Below are 16,237 nucleotides of genomic sequence, written 5' to 3'. Positions count from 1 at the left end.
TAATATGTAAAATTTATAATAAAATTAATTAAACAAAAAAAAAAAAAATAAAAATCAATACAGATATAAAAAACTTTAATTTGACTTCTTTTAAAATAAATCTATATAGAAATATTTTTGTTATTGACTATTAAAATGATTTTTTACTTTTTATATTATAATATTAATGTAAAAAAAATTATTAAACAATACTTTTAATTTTAATATAAATAATAAAAATTTTTTTGACCAACGTATAAATATTATATTTATATATAAATATATTTTAAATTAGTAAAAAAAAAACAAAATTTAGTAAATTTGCAATTAAATTTTTTTAAATATTAATAAAGCATCTAATATCTAAAATACAGATATCTTCAGTTACCGACAAACTTTTTTAATATTTTAGTCAGATGATCTACCTTATTTATTTTTATAGTAAACAGTAAAATAAAGCCTCAAAGAATCAAGTAAATAAATTTTTTTTCCAAATAATCAAAACAAAATATCTTATATGATCAAATCTTAAATACCTTAATCATACCCAAAAAAAATTCATTTTCTAAAATATAGAAAATTTTATTATATTTATTTACAATAAAAGTACTAGTACATCCCTTTTAAATAATAGAATAATAATATATGTCAATAATCATTTAAAAACTTTTTTGAAATTTTATAACATTAATTAATTGTTTTAGGGTGGAAAAAAATTAGTTTTATTTAATTTATTGTTATTGGAAAGAACTAATAGTTTAATTTATCAATTGATTTGGAAATAAATAGTTTATCACAATTTTATAAAAGTCACATTCGAGTATAATTAAATTTAAAATTCAAGACATAAAGTTTAAAATGAATACAACTATTAAAAATATTTAAGTCAACAAAGATACTTTTGGATAAAATTTAAATATGTAGCATTTGATGTCAAATTTGAATTTTTTCAATAGATGCTATAAATCATATATTTAAAACTTTTTTGTTATTTATATATTTTGTTAATTTAATGTTTCTACCTTAATTTAGTTGAAAAAATGTTAACTGTTTAGAAGATAAGATATATCATATTTTAAATCAATTAATCTTACAACAAAATTAATAGAATAAAAATTTAAAATTAATATTATTTTTTCGCAACTTTACTGCTTCTAGTTTGTTTTTTTCTTTAAAATATTCATTTCTCTCAAAGCTTATATGACACATACAACATGGATACAAAATTATTTCATTCAATTAATTTTTAAAAATGTAGTTTACCTTACAACTTTTCTTTTGGTGTAATTTTGTAAAATTTGAATAATACTATTATGTAATTAGTTAGTTTCAGTGTAGTTAAAACTTTATGTAAATTTATCTTTGCAATATTCATTCATTATTTTATTTACTATAAAGGTAAAAATTACATTTAACAAAACTTTTAGAAGAAATTTCTATGATTTCTAATAATATATAGTAAAATTTATAAAGTTTAAGGTGTACTGAAAATCAGAATATTACTAAATGTATCAAAAGCGATAAAAATACACTCCTAAAGATTATCAAAATTTTTATTAAACTCCAAATGTTGGAACAATTAGTGCAAGTTAAAATATAACAGTGATTAAATTATGAACTTGCTTAACTTAGTTTTACATTACGTAACCCAAATCATAACCACGAAGAGTATTAATTAAATTCTTATAAATATTTATAACTTCAATAAATTATTAATAATTTTTACAATAAAATTAAATTTATAAAAATAAGAAATTAGTTTTTCTAATCTAAATCTTACTGTATTTAAAAAATAATTTTATAATAATCTATCAAAAAGTTAAATTATTAAATATTATTAGGTTATATTTAAAATTTGTTTTAAATATTAGTTTTTTAAAAATATTTTTATGACACAAAAAAATTAAAAAATATTAATGTAATGTTGACATATTAAAAAGTTTATATTCAATATTATGAAAATACTAACTAAATATATGATTAAAATTTAAAAAACAGAATATAATGATAAATTTAAAGTTAAATTAATAAACATATTAAGTATTATTAAAAATCAACTTTTAAAAAATATTTATATGTAAAATTTTTATCAAAAAAATTATCGTAAATGCATCATATTCTATAAATTATAACATGTTTCTTACCAGCTCATGAAAATGATCTTTTTCGTCTATGGCACGGCCCTGTGGCGCAATGGATAACGCGTCTGCCTACGGAGCAGAAGATTGTAGGTTCGAATCCTGCCAGGGTCGCAATTTTTGCTAAAAATTTAATACCACTAATTACTTCCTTGTAAAGATAAAGAAATTTTTGGAATAATAACTTAATAAAATTAAAGCATATTTTTAATGTTTTAATATTTATTATCATTATTTTGATCTAATTAGATCAAAAATCTTATATAATTAAAAAAAGTTTTTGAATAAAACTTTAAATAAATTTGTTTTTATTATTGTTAAATTAAAAATAAAATAATATTATTCTTTTATTTATAAAATAATTATTAAAATTGTAATTAATTATAATTTGTTTATGGCAAGAGTTAAGAGATATTTTAAACTTTATTATTTTTTATTTAATTTCCATTAATAATATCTTCATTTTCATCAATATCTTCATCTGTTGCTTCTGTAGCAACAACATTATATACAAGATTTTGCATTGCTCTTCCCAACTCGTCACATGTACCAATTAAAGCTTCCATTCTATTTTTACGAAGACCATTGTCACAAGATTCCTCGTCATCTGTTGTTAATGCATTCATATCACGACACTCGTATGGATTTTGAAGATTATCTAACATAGGAGAAGATAATTGTGGTTCAGTGGATTTTCTAGTTGTAATCATTTTACGAATACGATCTAATTGTGTTTCTAATTGTTTATTTTGTTCTTCTAATACTTTACTTCTTTGTTCAAGTCGATGTTTATGTAATCTTAAAGTTCTAGCTTCTTCAATTAAAGCCTGTTCATCACTAATATTTGGTGGGTCAACATTTTGTAAACTTGCATGTTGATTCATTTTTTGATTAGAAAATAAACTGCCTTGTGTTACAACACTACCAGATCTTCTCATATGATTACCATATCCATCATAACTTCCTTTTGATTGATGAAGTGGAACTACGGGTGGTAAACTTCCATTAGATAAATTTCTATCATTTCGTTTAGATGATTCATATCTTCCAAAAGTATTATATTGTTTATAACCTGATCCATATACTCCTCTACCAATTTGACTTATATTAGGTGTACTTCGAAGATTAGATACTTGTCTTTTTTTTTCAAGTTCTCTTTTTAATTCAATATTTTCTAGTTGTAATTTATGAAGAACTTGATCAAGTTCTTCTTTGTGCATTTGATCAACTTGATTAATCAACTGAATTGGACTTTTTACATCATCACTTTTTCTTTCTGTATCTCTTTTCCAATTTAAAACAACTGAATCATCCATTCCAATATATTCATGTTCATTATCATTTAAATTTTTTTCTTCAATATTACATTCTATTTTACTACCAGAATCATCATTCTTTGATAATTTTTGAGCAAAACTATAAATACGATGATGAATATTTTCAGTTGCAGGATTATTAGGAACAACTTGTCTATTTTCAATAGGTTTACCTTCATCAACAGTATTAACTGGAAGATATCCAACTTTTGGTTTTAATCCTCTAATTTTGTTTCTCATCATAAAGCCAAAATCTCTTACATCATCACCGGATGTAGTTGGAACGCAATACTCTTGCATAGGATGAACCAACTTATGATTTTTAGCTGTTCTTTGAGAGAAGAAACAATTTTGACACATATCAAAATTAAAACAATGTAAACATCGATAACGTAATCCAATTATTGGAAACATTTTACATACATTACATTTTGCTTGGTGTTTTGCATATTCAGCAGATGCCAATCGATGCATTACTGGAAGCCAAACAAGAGACTGAGGTTCTTTTTTTAACCATTGCAAAAAATTATCAATATTTAATGTATGAGGAAATTTACTGTGTTCAAAACAACTACGAACTGATGGTTCAATATTACTTCCACCAAATGCTGCTGCTTCACCAAGATATTTTGGAATATGTATTAAGTCATAAAATAATACAGCTAACCTTTTTGGGTCAACACCATTTGGTGTAGTAATAAGTGAAAATAAATATTTATATTTATCTTCTAATGATGCTTTACAAAATACTATTAATATAATTTTAAATGATATCAATCTCATAAAACCATCTCTACAACCATCAAAGATATTCAACATTAAATTTATTGTTAAGTCAACAGCCATTGGTACATTTCTAATTTTTTCTGGATGAATTTTAGCAAGTTCTTCAAATATTAATACTAAAGATGTTACCATTAATTCAACTCCACATGCTTCACCAATGTCTGTTGATGTAATTTTTGCGAATGCTTTATCTAATTGTTTCATATCAATTAAATCTAAACATAATCTTTTTTGAAGAGCTCTCAATTTCATAGCTGTTCTGTAAGCTGAAAATTTTACTTGATTAAATGTTTGAACCTGTTCCATAACATCAACCATAACTGGATGATCCCATTGTGTTACTTCAGTATCATGATTAATATAATATGGTAATTGATTACATTTACTAATTGCTCTTTGCCATGGTGATTGACATGATTCTATTAAGAAATGTTCAGAACTTGGTCCAAAATCTTCAAATGCTCTTTCTAAAGCTGCTTGTCTAATAGAAATTTCACGTTTTAATAATGCATATCTATAAATATTATTTTTTTTATAATATTCAAATTATAATAATAAAAAAAAAAAACTAACCTTTCATTAACAGCATTAATTTGAGATCTCAAACCTGATGTTATAACAATATCTGAAGCTTGAATTCTACCTCCAGCATCATTCATATCATCAATATGAATAGAAGCTTCCTGTATTTGCCTTTTCAAAATACCATTATCAATTAAACCATCCTTCAATTGTTCAAGTCTTAATTCATGAACTGGTTTTCTTTTTTTAATTTCTGCTTCAATCTCACTTATAGCTAATAAACTTTCAGCCATTGCTCTGTCCAAAGATTGCATTTCTAAATGAGCTTCTTCTACAACTTTTCCCCATTCATTACATTTATTCTTTAAATTTTTCCAATCTGTTTTTAGCCTCTCACAATCAGCTAATATTTTAAGCCCAATTCTTCTTTCTTCTCTTTCGGCAGTTTCTGTTTTCTCATCAATTGGGTCATTATTATTATCTAATACCGATTTGGTATATAAATTAGGACGTAAATTATGTTGCATTAGAAAAGAATAAGCTAATTCAATAGTATCAGTAACTTTCATTTCTCTTCCCTCAATTTCTCTATTAATATTTTTAACAACTTCACTTTGTTTTATAACTAAAGCTAATTCTCCTCCTATTGGTTGTTCCTTATTTAATATTACATTTTTTTCTTCAATCCAATATAATAAATCCGATAAATTGTTTGTCAATTTTTCACTCTCTTCCTGTGCTGCCTCTAATCTTTCTCTAAAAAATTAATTAACAAATGGAATAAAAAAAAATTAGTTTTTTTTTTAAAAACATACTTAATGATTGAATGATGTTTTATCAATTTTTGCCATCTTTCCTCAAAATCTTCTAATTTCTCACGTAATAATACTTTTTCTTTGTCGTCATCAAGAGATCCTATTATTTTGAAACCTATTTGACGAAGAGAAGAAATTACTTCCTGATTTCCTTGTATACCAATATCACATTCATTTTCTTTTTTTAATAATTCTTTTCTTTTTACACAACTTTTTAATCTTTGACTACTTTCTGTTTCAATATATAAATTACCTACTTTTTCTTCATTTTCATTTAACCATTTTTCAAAAGATTCTAATGCTGATTGAAAATCATTTCTTGATCTTATACTAGATTCTAAAACAGCTTTTCTTACTCGTATATTATCATTAAATTTATTCCATTTTGTATTTAATTTACTTATAATATGTGATAAATTATGACCATCATCAATTTTATAATTGTCAAGTAAATCATCACTCATTTTATTAACTTTTTTCATCTTTTGTTTATATTCCTTTAATTGATCAATTGTTATATCGACAGCTCGTAACTGTTCCTTTAATGCAATATCACTTAATTCATTAACATTAGGAGAATTATTTAATAAATCATTTCCTTCTATTAACCATGCTTCAACATTACTTCTAATTATATCCCAAGTTCTAGAACTATCAATCATTTCTTTTAATTGGTTTTTCCTTCTTTGGCATTGTCCAGTAATCCTATTTATATCAGCTTGACAAAGTTCGGCTTTTTCTTTTATTTCTTGTTCAGTAGATGTATCAAATATTCTAAGTGATTCCAGTTGTCTTACTTTTAATTCATCAATAAAATTTTGAATCTTATCAATTAATTCTTTTTGTTTGATTTGGTCAGTTATATCTACAGTTATAGAAGCATTTCTTTCTGTTTCATTAATCCAATGTCTAATATTCATTATTGTATCTAACATAGCCATTTCTCTAACACTAAACTTGGATTTATATAAATCTTTACTTTCATTTGTTTTTAATGAATAAGAAGAATTTGTCATTGGTAATTCAATAATTTCTTGTTGTTGAACTACTGTAGTAGTATTATCATTATCAATATTATCATTTTGTGAATTTGGAACATTAGAATGTGAAAATTTATTTTCATCAGCTTCACTTATAGCACTAAGAAGTTGATGATGGTATGCTTCATCATTATTTGCAGGTGAATCATCTTTTTCTTGAATATGTAAATGAACAAAACAATTCAAATTTTCAATAATCATATTATATTGTAATTGTAAATCATCAAAATTATTATTTGTCATATTTATCATTGTTGTGTCATTTATTTTTTTTTTAACATCATTCCATTTATTTTCTAATATTTTTAATTTTGGACAAATAAATTCTTTATTTTCTTTTTGATACTTTAAAAATTCATGCATATTAGGAGTATATATTTTGGCTGTTTCAGCATTTTCTAAATTATTTTTAACAATATCAAGCCAATTTTTAATTTCTTCATATTTGATTGAATATTCACGACATTCAACAAATAATGTTTCTAGTTGAGTTAAAGATGCTCGAAAATTTAATTGCAAATCAGTTATTTTAGTTCCAATATTTGAAACATCTCTTCTCATTTTGTGTTTTATATCATTATTAACACAATCTAAAGCTACAAAACGATTTTTAAGATTTTCTAAATTATGAAATGTAGCCAATTTTTCTTCATACTCACTAGAAAGTTGTTCAATTTTATTTTTTGTATTTGCAAGATCCTCTTCATCTAAAGGATTTGGCATAATTGATAAGTATGATTTACATTCTTCACACCAAAATTCTAATGTTTCAAGGATACCAAAAAGTTTGGTTTCATCTGATAAACGATTTTCTAATTTTCCTCTTTTCTTCTTTACAATTTCTTCACTAGAAAGAAAATTTTGTTTTAATCTTTCTAATTGTGATTTAATATTTTGCTTATCTTTTTCACTAAGTTGATCTAAAATTGGTCCAACTTTATTTTCACATTGTCTCAATAAAACAGCACTTTTTGCCAAGGCACTATCACATTCATTTTGTTCCTCTTCTAATTCATTTAAATCTGGTGTATCTTCTCTTCCGTCATCAGATTTAACAACTCTTAATAAATGATTAGTTATAACATTTTCCGTTTGGCCTATTAAACTTTTTAATGAAAGTAATATTGCTGATCTCTCTGCAATTTGCCTTTTTCTTTTCTCAAGTTTAAGTTTTAAATTTTTAATTCGTCTCATTGCTTCATCAGATTCAGATATATCCATTGTCATTTGATTTGCCTCAACGAACCCTTCACTTTCTCCAAGTTTGATTGCAATAGCCTGTAATTTCATTGCTTTTTCTTCTAAACCATCATAAGGTAAAATTTCTGGTTCATTAAAATACTCTTCAATGTTATTAAGATTACTGTACAATTTAATGATATTTCCATCTGGTGAAAGGTGACTAGTTAAATGAATACTTCCATCATCATCATCACTTTCACAAACATCCATATTAAGTGATAATCCCAAAGAACTTGTATCTTTTGTTTGTTTATCACATTTTTCTATTGATGATTCTTTATTTCTTATTTCTAAATTAATGAAATTTTTTATTTGTTCACCAATATCAAAAATATCTTGTTTAATAATTTGAATTCTCCTTTCCTCTCCAATTCTATCTTCATTACCAGGAAGATTTTTTTGCATTTTAAACCATTGTGTATTCATATCTTCAACTTTTTTTACAAATTTGTTTAATTTTTCTTGTGTTTCTTTTGCTTTAACAATATTATCTATTTCATTATTTTTTAATTTCTCAACATTTTCACTTAATTCTTTAATTTCTGTTTCATAAATTTCCCAATCATCTAACATATTATTAAGATTTTCCTCATTTTCTTCTAATGTCTCTTTTATATTACTACTCATCTCAACAACATTATCTAATTTATCTAATGCATCATGAACATCAAGTTCAGATCTTCCATTTTCAGCTAATTGTCTACCTTCATCTAAAACTTCATTAACAGTTGGATTCCATTTATCTAACCATTTATTAAAATTATCAACTCTTTCTTTCCAATCAACAAAATCTTTAATAGGATATTTTTGAAAATTTAAACTTTCCTCAGCTTGTTTAAATACTTCATTTAATTTAGAAACTTTTTCTTGGAATGGCATTTTTCTAACATTTTCATCATCTGAATAAAATTCTGTATCATTTTCAATTAATTTTGGTACCTCTGAATATTCCATAGCAATACTTACAATACCTTCCTCAGAACTATCACTATTACAACGTAAAATTTTTGAAGGAACCGGTGAATCTTCAATATTAATTTTATGTTCTAAACTATTCCATCTATTATTTATTTCATTCATTTCTAGTAAAAGTTTATCTGATAATTCAGGCTTGACATGCATCAAAAAAGTAACTTTATCATTGTATAAATTTTTTAATTCTCTTTGATTAAATAAAGCTTTTCTAAGATCAATTCCTTCGACATCTTTTAATGAATTTAAAAATGAATTAATTTCATCTTTGTATTCTATGACTCTATCTAATAAAGCATCCCAATTATCTATATCCATTTTTTCTTGTTCAAAACAATCTGCATCAAATGATTTTTGTACATTTCCATATCTCTCAAGAATATCATCAAAATTAATATTACTTTTAAAACCATTATCAATTATTAAACAATTAAATTCATCAATCTTATCAATACTTTTTTTAGCTTCAATTAACAAATTTTTTATTTCACCAGCTGTTATTGATAAAACAGGATTTTCAATATCTTTTAATATTTTGTCAACTGATCTTTTTTCAAAATCTATTTTTTCAACATACTCTTTACACTTTATTAATTTATGTTCAGCCATTTCACATCTTTCAATATGAAGTTTACAACAATTTCTAGCATAATCAAATTTATGTTCTAATCCTTTAGCTTCATCTTCACTAACAGTTTCACAATCAATTAAATTTTGCTTTTTATTATTTAATTCTTCAAGTTCCTTTTCCATTTCTTGAAGTTCTATTACTAATTGTTGACAATGATTTAAATTATACTCCATATCATCAACACTACAACATGTCAAGTCATCTACAGTACTTCCAATATCACTAAGTCTTCTTAAAATACGATTAACAGAATTATTAAACATAACTGGTTTCTTAAATTCTTCAAATTTTGTTTTTAATTCATTTAATTGACTAGTAGAGTGTTCTAGAAGTACACGTAGTCTATCATTAGACTGAAATTGACTTTTACTTTTTTCAATAAATGTATCAAGATCTTTCAAAAACTTTTGATTATCATCAAATTCTTTTGCTATTTGCTAAAAATAATTAATATTAATAATAATAAATCAAGGAATATAAAAAGTTAAAGTCAAAAGCATGCAAATTAAAAAAAAATGTAAGGTAAAAACATACTTCAATAAGATTTCCATCAATCATACCAACCTGAAAATATAAATGAAATGAAGTATAGACAATTTTAATGTTAGAAGCTTGAAGCGGATACTAATAGTAAAAAAATCATAAAAACTTACTTTATATTCATGTGGAACATCACTAGCATATACATCCTCTGAAACTCGTTTACTAAGAATATGACCAACATTTGTGCACCAGTTTTGAAATTTACATAAATCACTTTCAAATTTATCACAAGTATTTACAGCTAATTGAAGTGTATTAATTCTTCTATTGGCTGAAGCAATGATAGCTTCTTTGTGAACGATAAATTTTTCAACTTCACTTTTTAATGAACAATTTTCAGATGGAATAACAGAATTAAGTTGTTTAGAGACTTTTTCTATTTTTTCCAAAAGATGCTCTAATTCATCTAAAAATTCAGACAACTCCTCTGCATCAGAAGCATCCGAACTAGAATTCATACATTTTTCTAATTTTTCTACTAATTCTTTTAAATTTTTTAACTCAGTCTCACAAATTTTTCTTTGTTCTTTTACAAGACAATTCAAATGTTCATCTATCTCTAAATCAAGAACATTCCAATTTTCATTTATATTTTTAATTATTTCATCAAAATGACTAGATAATTCTTCTTTTTTAGAATTATGTGAACGTAAAATTTTTAAATTAATATCATTAAGAAGTTCAATAATTTCATCTTTAGTTTGACTTTCACTACTTATTTTATCACGTAACAATTTAAATTGTTTTTCTAAAACACTTAATGATTCATTACTCTTCTTCAAACCATCCAATTCACATTTTAATTCATTACTTTTTTCTAAAATTTTTTCATATTTATAATTAATTTGTTGAGTTTTATTAATATTCTCAATAATTATATGTTTTTTAGAATTGGCACTTTTTACTAATTTATCAATTCTATCACAAAGTTCTTTATTATCTGTATTCCTCTTTTTTGTTTCTAACATTTCTGTTGTTAGGCGTTCAACTTTATCTAATTCATCATTAAGATATTCAACATTTCCTGGAAAAATATCTCCAGTCTTTAAATTTTGTTCCATCTTACTAAACCATTCATTTAAAGTTGCCTTACTTTCATTTTGTTGGTATTGTTGAATACTAGTTAAAATAGATATCATACGATGTTGGAGTCTTTTAACTTTTTCACTATTAGGTAAAGTTTTTTGTAAATAGACTAAATTTTTTTCCTGTGAATCTAATTGATCAGCAATTTTTTTTAATCTATGTATTCGTTGATCTGGTTCAGGTATTTTAGTAATTTCATTAAGAACACTTTCAATTTTTGTTAACCAATTATCTAAATTACTAGCAATTTGTGCACTTTTTTCTAAATCAATATTTTTTTCAGTTAAAATTCCTAAACATTCAGATATTTTTTTAACTATTGAACTCCATTTTTTCATAAAATTATCAAAAACATCATTTACAATTTGAAAATTTTCTTGTGATAAACCTTCATCTTCAATTGCTAAAAGTTTATTTTGTAATTTTTCAACCTTTAATTCAGCAGCCTTTATTTCATTTAACTTTTTTTGACAAATTTGTATCATAATAGGAAGTGTTTCAGGTGTTAAATTCATTGTAAAAGTTCTTTGCCAATCATATAATGGTTGAATGTCATCATTTAATTCACCAACCATATGTACAAATTCATCAACAATATTCATTTCTGTTTGTGGTAATTCTTCTTCCTCTTTTTTTGGTTTTTCTTCAGATGAAGGAGATGTTGTTATACAATAAGACATTTCCATTGATGGAAATTGAATTGTTGTACCTAAATTACTATCTAATAAATTTTTTTCATTTTCTAAATTTAATGGTTGTAATTGTAATTCTCCAGTTTTTCCACTTTTAATTAATGTTTGACTGTGTTCTTCTAAACGAGTAACAATATTATCCCATCTTGATGTAATTAAATCAAGATCTTTTTTAATTTTATTTGCTTCAGAAATATTTGTTTTGTCATATTTACTTACTAATTCCATACATAATTGAGATAATTTTACAAAATTTGAATGTTCCTCTTCTAAATCAGTTTCTATTTTTTGTAATAATTTAAGTTGTTGTTTGACATCTTCATCAGTTTTAAGAAAATCAGTAGACTTAAGAAGACCTAATTCAACTTCTTTAATAGTTAACCATTTTCCTAATCCTTCAAGTTCCTCTCTGTATTCAATTTGTAATTCAACAAGACCATCTAATGCATTTGCTCGATTCTCTGCCCACTCACATATAGTAATCCAACGTTGACCAACTTCATGTAATCGTTTTTCTAAAATATCATACTTTGCCTCATCTGATGAATCACTATCAACATCAATAACAGCAACAAAAGTAGATAATTTTTCAATATTACTTTGTTGAACACTAATCATCTCCTGAATATCTTCATGATCCTTAATTTCCATTTCAATTTCACTAATATCATTACTAATATTTTGTCTATTTTTTATCATTTCTTCCATATCATCAAGCCATCTTGAAATTTCATTTAATTGTTCCAATTGAAGACTATTTAAATTTGATTGTAATTCTGTTTGCCTTTCCATTGCTTTTTCACGAACAGTTTCCCATCTTTGATTAACAATTAATAATTGTGATATAACTGCTGAACATTGTTCCTCCTCCAATTTTTGACTTAAGTGTTGACCTCTGGCTAATACTTTACCTACAGAATCTTGAGATTGTGTTAAAGATAACATAAATTGTTCATGTTGTTTAAATTGCTCTTTCAACTTTTCAACATCAGTTGTTGAGACATAACCCATATTATTAAGTTCTTCTTCAGCATCTAATAACCAAGCTAAAACTTGTTCTAAACAAGATTCATAATCTTTTAATTGTTCTTCATATTTTTTCATTCTTCTTTTATTAATACTTTTTTGTGAAGATGAAGAAGATTTTCTGGAACGAACAGTATGTTCAGGTTGTAAATCTGAACTTTCTTTATTAGTAACATGAGAGGATTGTTGATTGTCAGAAGATAACTGATTAATTTGTTCCTGATGCATTTGTTGTTGTTCCTCATTAGTCATCTGAATATTTTGATTAAAATTTTGAAGAGCATTAGCAGTTTCAGGTGAGATCATTTTAATTTCATTGCTTCTTATATCAGATGATTTTTTTGATTGTTTTTCAATTGATTCTTGTGATGTTTCTTTTACTAAACATAAATAAAGTGTCATTAAATAAAGTACAACACTTCTATTATCTAAATACTCTGAATGAAAGTCTTTTGTTGTCAATAACTTTGGTACATTTAATTTATATTTTGCAATATTTATTGCATTTTCTATTCTTTCATCACCTTTCATGCCACGTATTTCATCCATATCTATTAATGTTGGATCATAACTTGCTATTAATGCATTTAATGCTATTCCATCTCTCCAACTTGAAGTAAAATCACTTATAGTTATTTCATCATATCGAGAACAAGCTTCTAAACACCAATTTTTTATTGCATCACTTAATTTTAATTCATTCATTCCAGGTGGAGCAAATTCTTTCCAATATATTTGTATTAATTGCCAAAACATACTAGATACAGTTTTTGGAACTCCTTCAATAACTTCAGTTATTGAAATTTGATAAATTTTATCTTCTTGATCTGGTATTAATGTTGTAAATACATTATCAATATCTTGATGTCTATGATTTGAAAAAGGAATACTTTTTCCTGATATATATTCTCCAAGTTTAATTAAAAATTTATGATCACCTATATCTTTAAAACTTTCTACATTACTACCCTCAATAAGCCAACTACACCATCTTGAAAAGACCTGTTCTTGAATTTCATAACGTTCATCTAATCAAAAAATAAATAAATAAATAACATTAATAACAATAAAAATTTCTTAATTACAACTTACTTTTATCAACTTTTTTTTCTTTTCTATCATCTTTCTTTGGTTTACTCGAACCTGAGGCCCCACCAGAAAATAACATTGTAAATTAAAGTAATATAAACAATATAATAAAATAAAATTATAAAGAATAAAATATAAAATTGAAGGTTGCTGAAAAGATTTAATAGGAGGTTATTTGAATATATAAAAGATTTTTTTTTTTCTAATAAATTTTAAAAGATGTACATAATAATAACATTGATTACAATATTAAATACTTAAAAAAAATTATAATAATAATCTTAATTTTAAAAAATAATTATATTTAAAACAAGATATTATTTTTTTTTTTGTTAAAAACAATATTAAAAATACTTATAATATAAAACTTTAAAAAAAAAATTAAATAGTATTTTTTATAATAATATAATAAGAATATGTTTGTTTTATATAACAAAAGATAGTAGTGTAAAAATATAAGGTAAGGTAAAACTTTTTTTTAAAAAAATGTATATGAGTTAGATGCAAATAAATGTTTTACAACATTGACCTATTTGAAGCGGGATATAATGATTTTGAAGGCATATAAGACAAACAAACAAACCAAATACGCATTCTCGAGATCGATGAAAATAGGAATTATGAAGTGATTAGAGAAGATTTATTATAAGTATATTACAAATATAATGAGCATTTTTACTATAAAATAAAATGATGCGAATAATCTAGAAAAAGCGTAGACCTCATTTTATCCCAGTTAACATTTAAAGAGCGAAAAGAAGGTGGCATAAAAATATGATATTGACGGCACCTTAATAAACTATATATCAATTCTCTTTCTATTTATTTTCATTAGATCTAGAAGAAAAGAAATCATCTTATTCTTATATCTTCACCCAAATACCACATTGTCTTTAAGGAGAGTAGTTAGAAGAAGAAGAAGAAAGCGCCGTCTATCACATTTTGGGAAAAGAATAGTAAGAAGATTGCGTTAAAATTTAAAAGATGAATAGTTAAAATAATACATCATGATTTCTTTTTTAATTTAATTTAATTTATTATTAAAAGTAGGTAGAGTAAAATATTTAAGTAAACATTAAAATATTATTTATCTTTAAGAAAATATATAATCAATGGTGTACAGTATAGCACAAAAACATGAAATTTTGTTGGAAGATGTGACTTAACAATTTTCACACTTTTGCAATTATGAAGACAAAAAGTTAAACGATTGATTTTATGTATAACTATTATATTATTATATATAGCACCGTTTATATTTGAAGTTAAATAAAAGTATAATTGATGTTATAATAACATAGTTTTGTATTAAATATTATAAAAATATAATGTTATTAAAAAAAGAATAACAAAAAAACATATTAAATATCATTTATTTAAAAGAATAAAACAAATCAACATTATATTAAAAAATAAAGTTATAAAAATATAAACAAAATAAGATAAATAAACTTTATATTATTCAAAACATCTTAAATTATTAAATAAAATTAGTTCACATTAATGTACAATATATAATATTATTAAAAATTACTCATTTATATGTAACTAATCTTTAAAGAAAAAGTTATTAACAATTCTTTAATTTAAAAAGTAAAATTATTTTAAGTAAAATAATTATAATGTTCCTCTAACTTGCCTCTATCTATTTCCTACCTAATATTATTATATACATTCCAAAAAGCTTTTAACTTATTTACATATGTTATTTGTTATAAATCTCCTAAAATTAGTAACGTACAAAATTATAATTTATTTAAGATTAAAAAAAAAAATAATGAGATAACTTTAAAATTATAAAGAATAATAAACATGATAAATTATTTTAATGTTTATATAATAATATCTTTATTTATATTGGTTTAATTTTAAAATGAAGTGAAATTATTGATAAAACTAAACATTTCAAATCTTGTGTTAAATAATAAAAAACTCTTAAACCATCAGCATCATCACATTCATTAACCTCTTGAATGGCACCAATTTTTGAAGTTTGAAAAGAGATATGTTCTCCATTATAAAGAATTTCAAGTTCCTGAGTTCCAATATTACTTGCTTCTGGCCAATGTTCATCTGATTCTTTAAGAATCTCAGAATCATCTATAATACGTTTAAGTTCATCGAGGACAATTTTATTGACACCACATTCTTTTCTTATAATAGTATCATTTTTATAGTTAGAATTATTACAATAACGTAAACGACCATTTCCATTAAATTCAAATTCTAAGAATTCATGACCAAATTTTCCTTTATGTCCAACATAGTAACGTAGATAAAAATCACTATTAGGATTTTCCATATTCACAATAAAAATTTGTACTAATAATTAATAAACTTTATTTTTCTTAAAATAATGC

General features: G+C 23.8%; 2 protein-coding genes across 2 annotated transcripts; both read right to left on the bottom strand.

Annotated features, from left to right (window-relative positions):
• Window positions 1-2,554: 2,554 nt before the first annotated feature.
• On the bottom strand, window positions 2,555-13,956 carry SRAE_2000298200 (Discontinuous actin hexagon; the record flags this gene model as incomplete). The annotated part of the gene is made up of 6 exons (XM_024654121.1): window positions 2,555-4,733; window positions 4,793-5,497; window positions 5,557-9,878; window positions 9,976-10,005; window positions 10,095-13,816; window positions 13,881-13,956. 6 exons carry the CDS (start codon window positions 13,954-13,956, stop codon window positions 2,555-2,557), a joined length of 11,034 nt encoding a protein of 3,677 aa, XP_024507524.1.
• Window positions 13,957-15,729: 1,773 nt separating this feature from the next.
• Window positions 15,730-16,179, bottom strand: SRAE_2000298100 (Protein mago nashi; the record flags this gene model as incomplete). The annotated part of the gene is made up of 1 exon (XM_024654120.1): window positions 15,730-16,179. One exon carries the CDS (start codon window positions 16,177-16,179, stop codon window positions 15,730-15,732), a length of 450 nt encoding a protein of 149 aa, XP_024507523.1.
• Window positions 16,180-16,237: the final 58 nt, after the last annotated feature.

Source organism: Strongyloides ratti (assembly GCF_001040885.1).
Source record: "Strongyloides ratti genome assembly S_ratti_ED321, chromosome : 2".
Classification (NCBI taxonomy): domain Eukaryota; kingdom Metazoa; phylum Nematoda; class Chromadorea; order Rhabditida; family Strongyloididae; genus Strongyloides; species Strongyloides ratti.
This window is presented reverse-complemented; position numbering and strand designations above follow the sequence as displayed.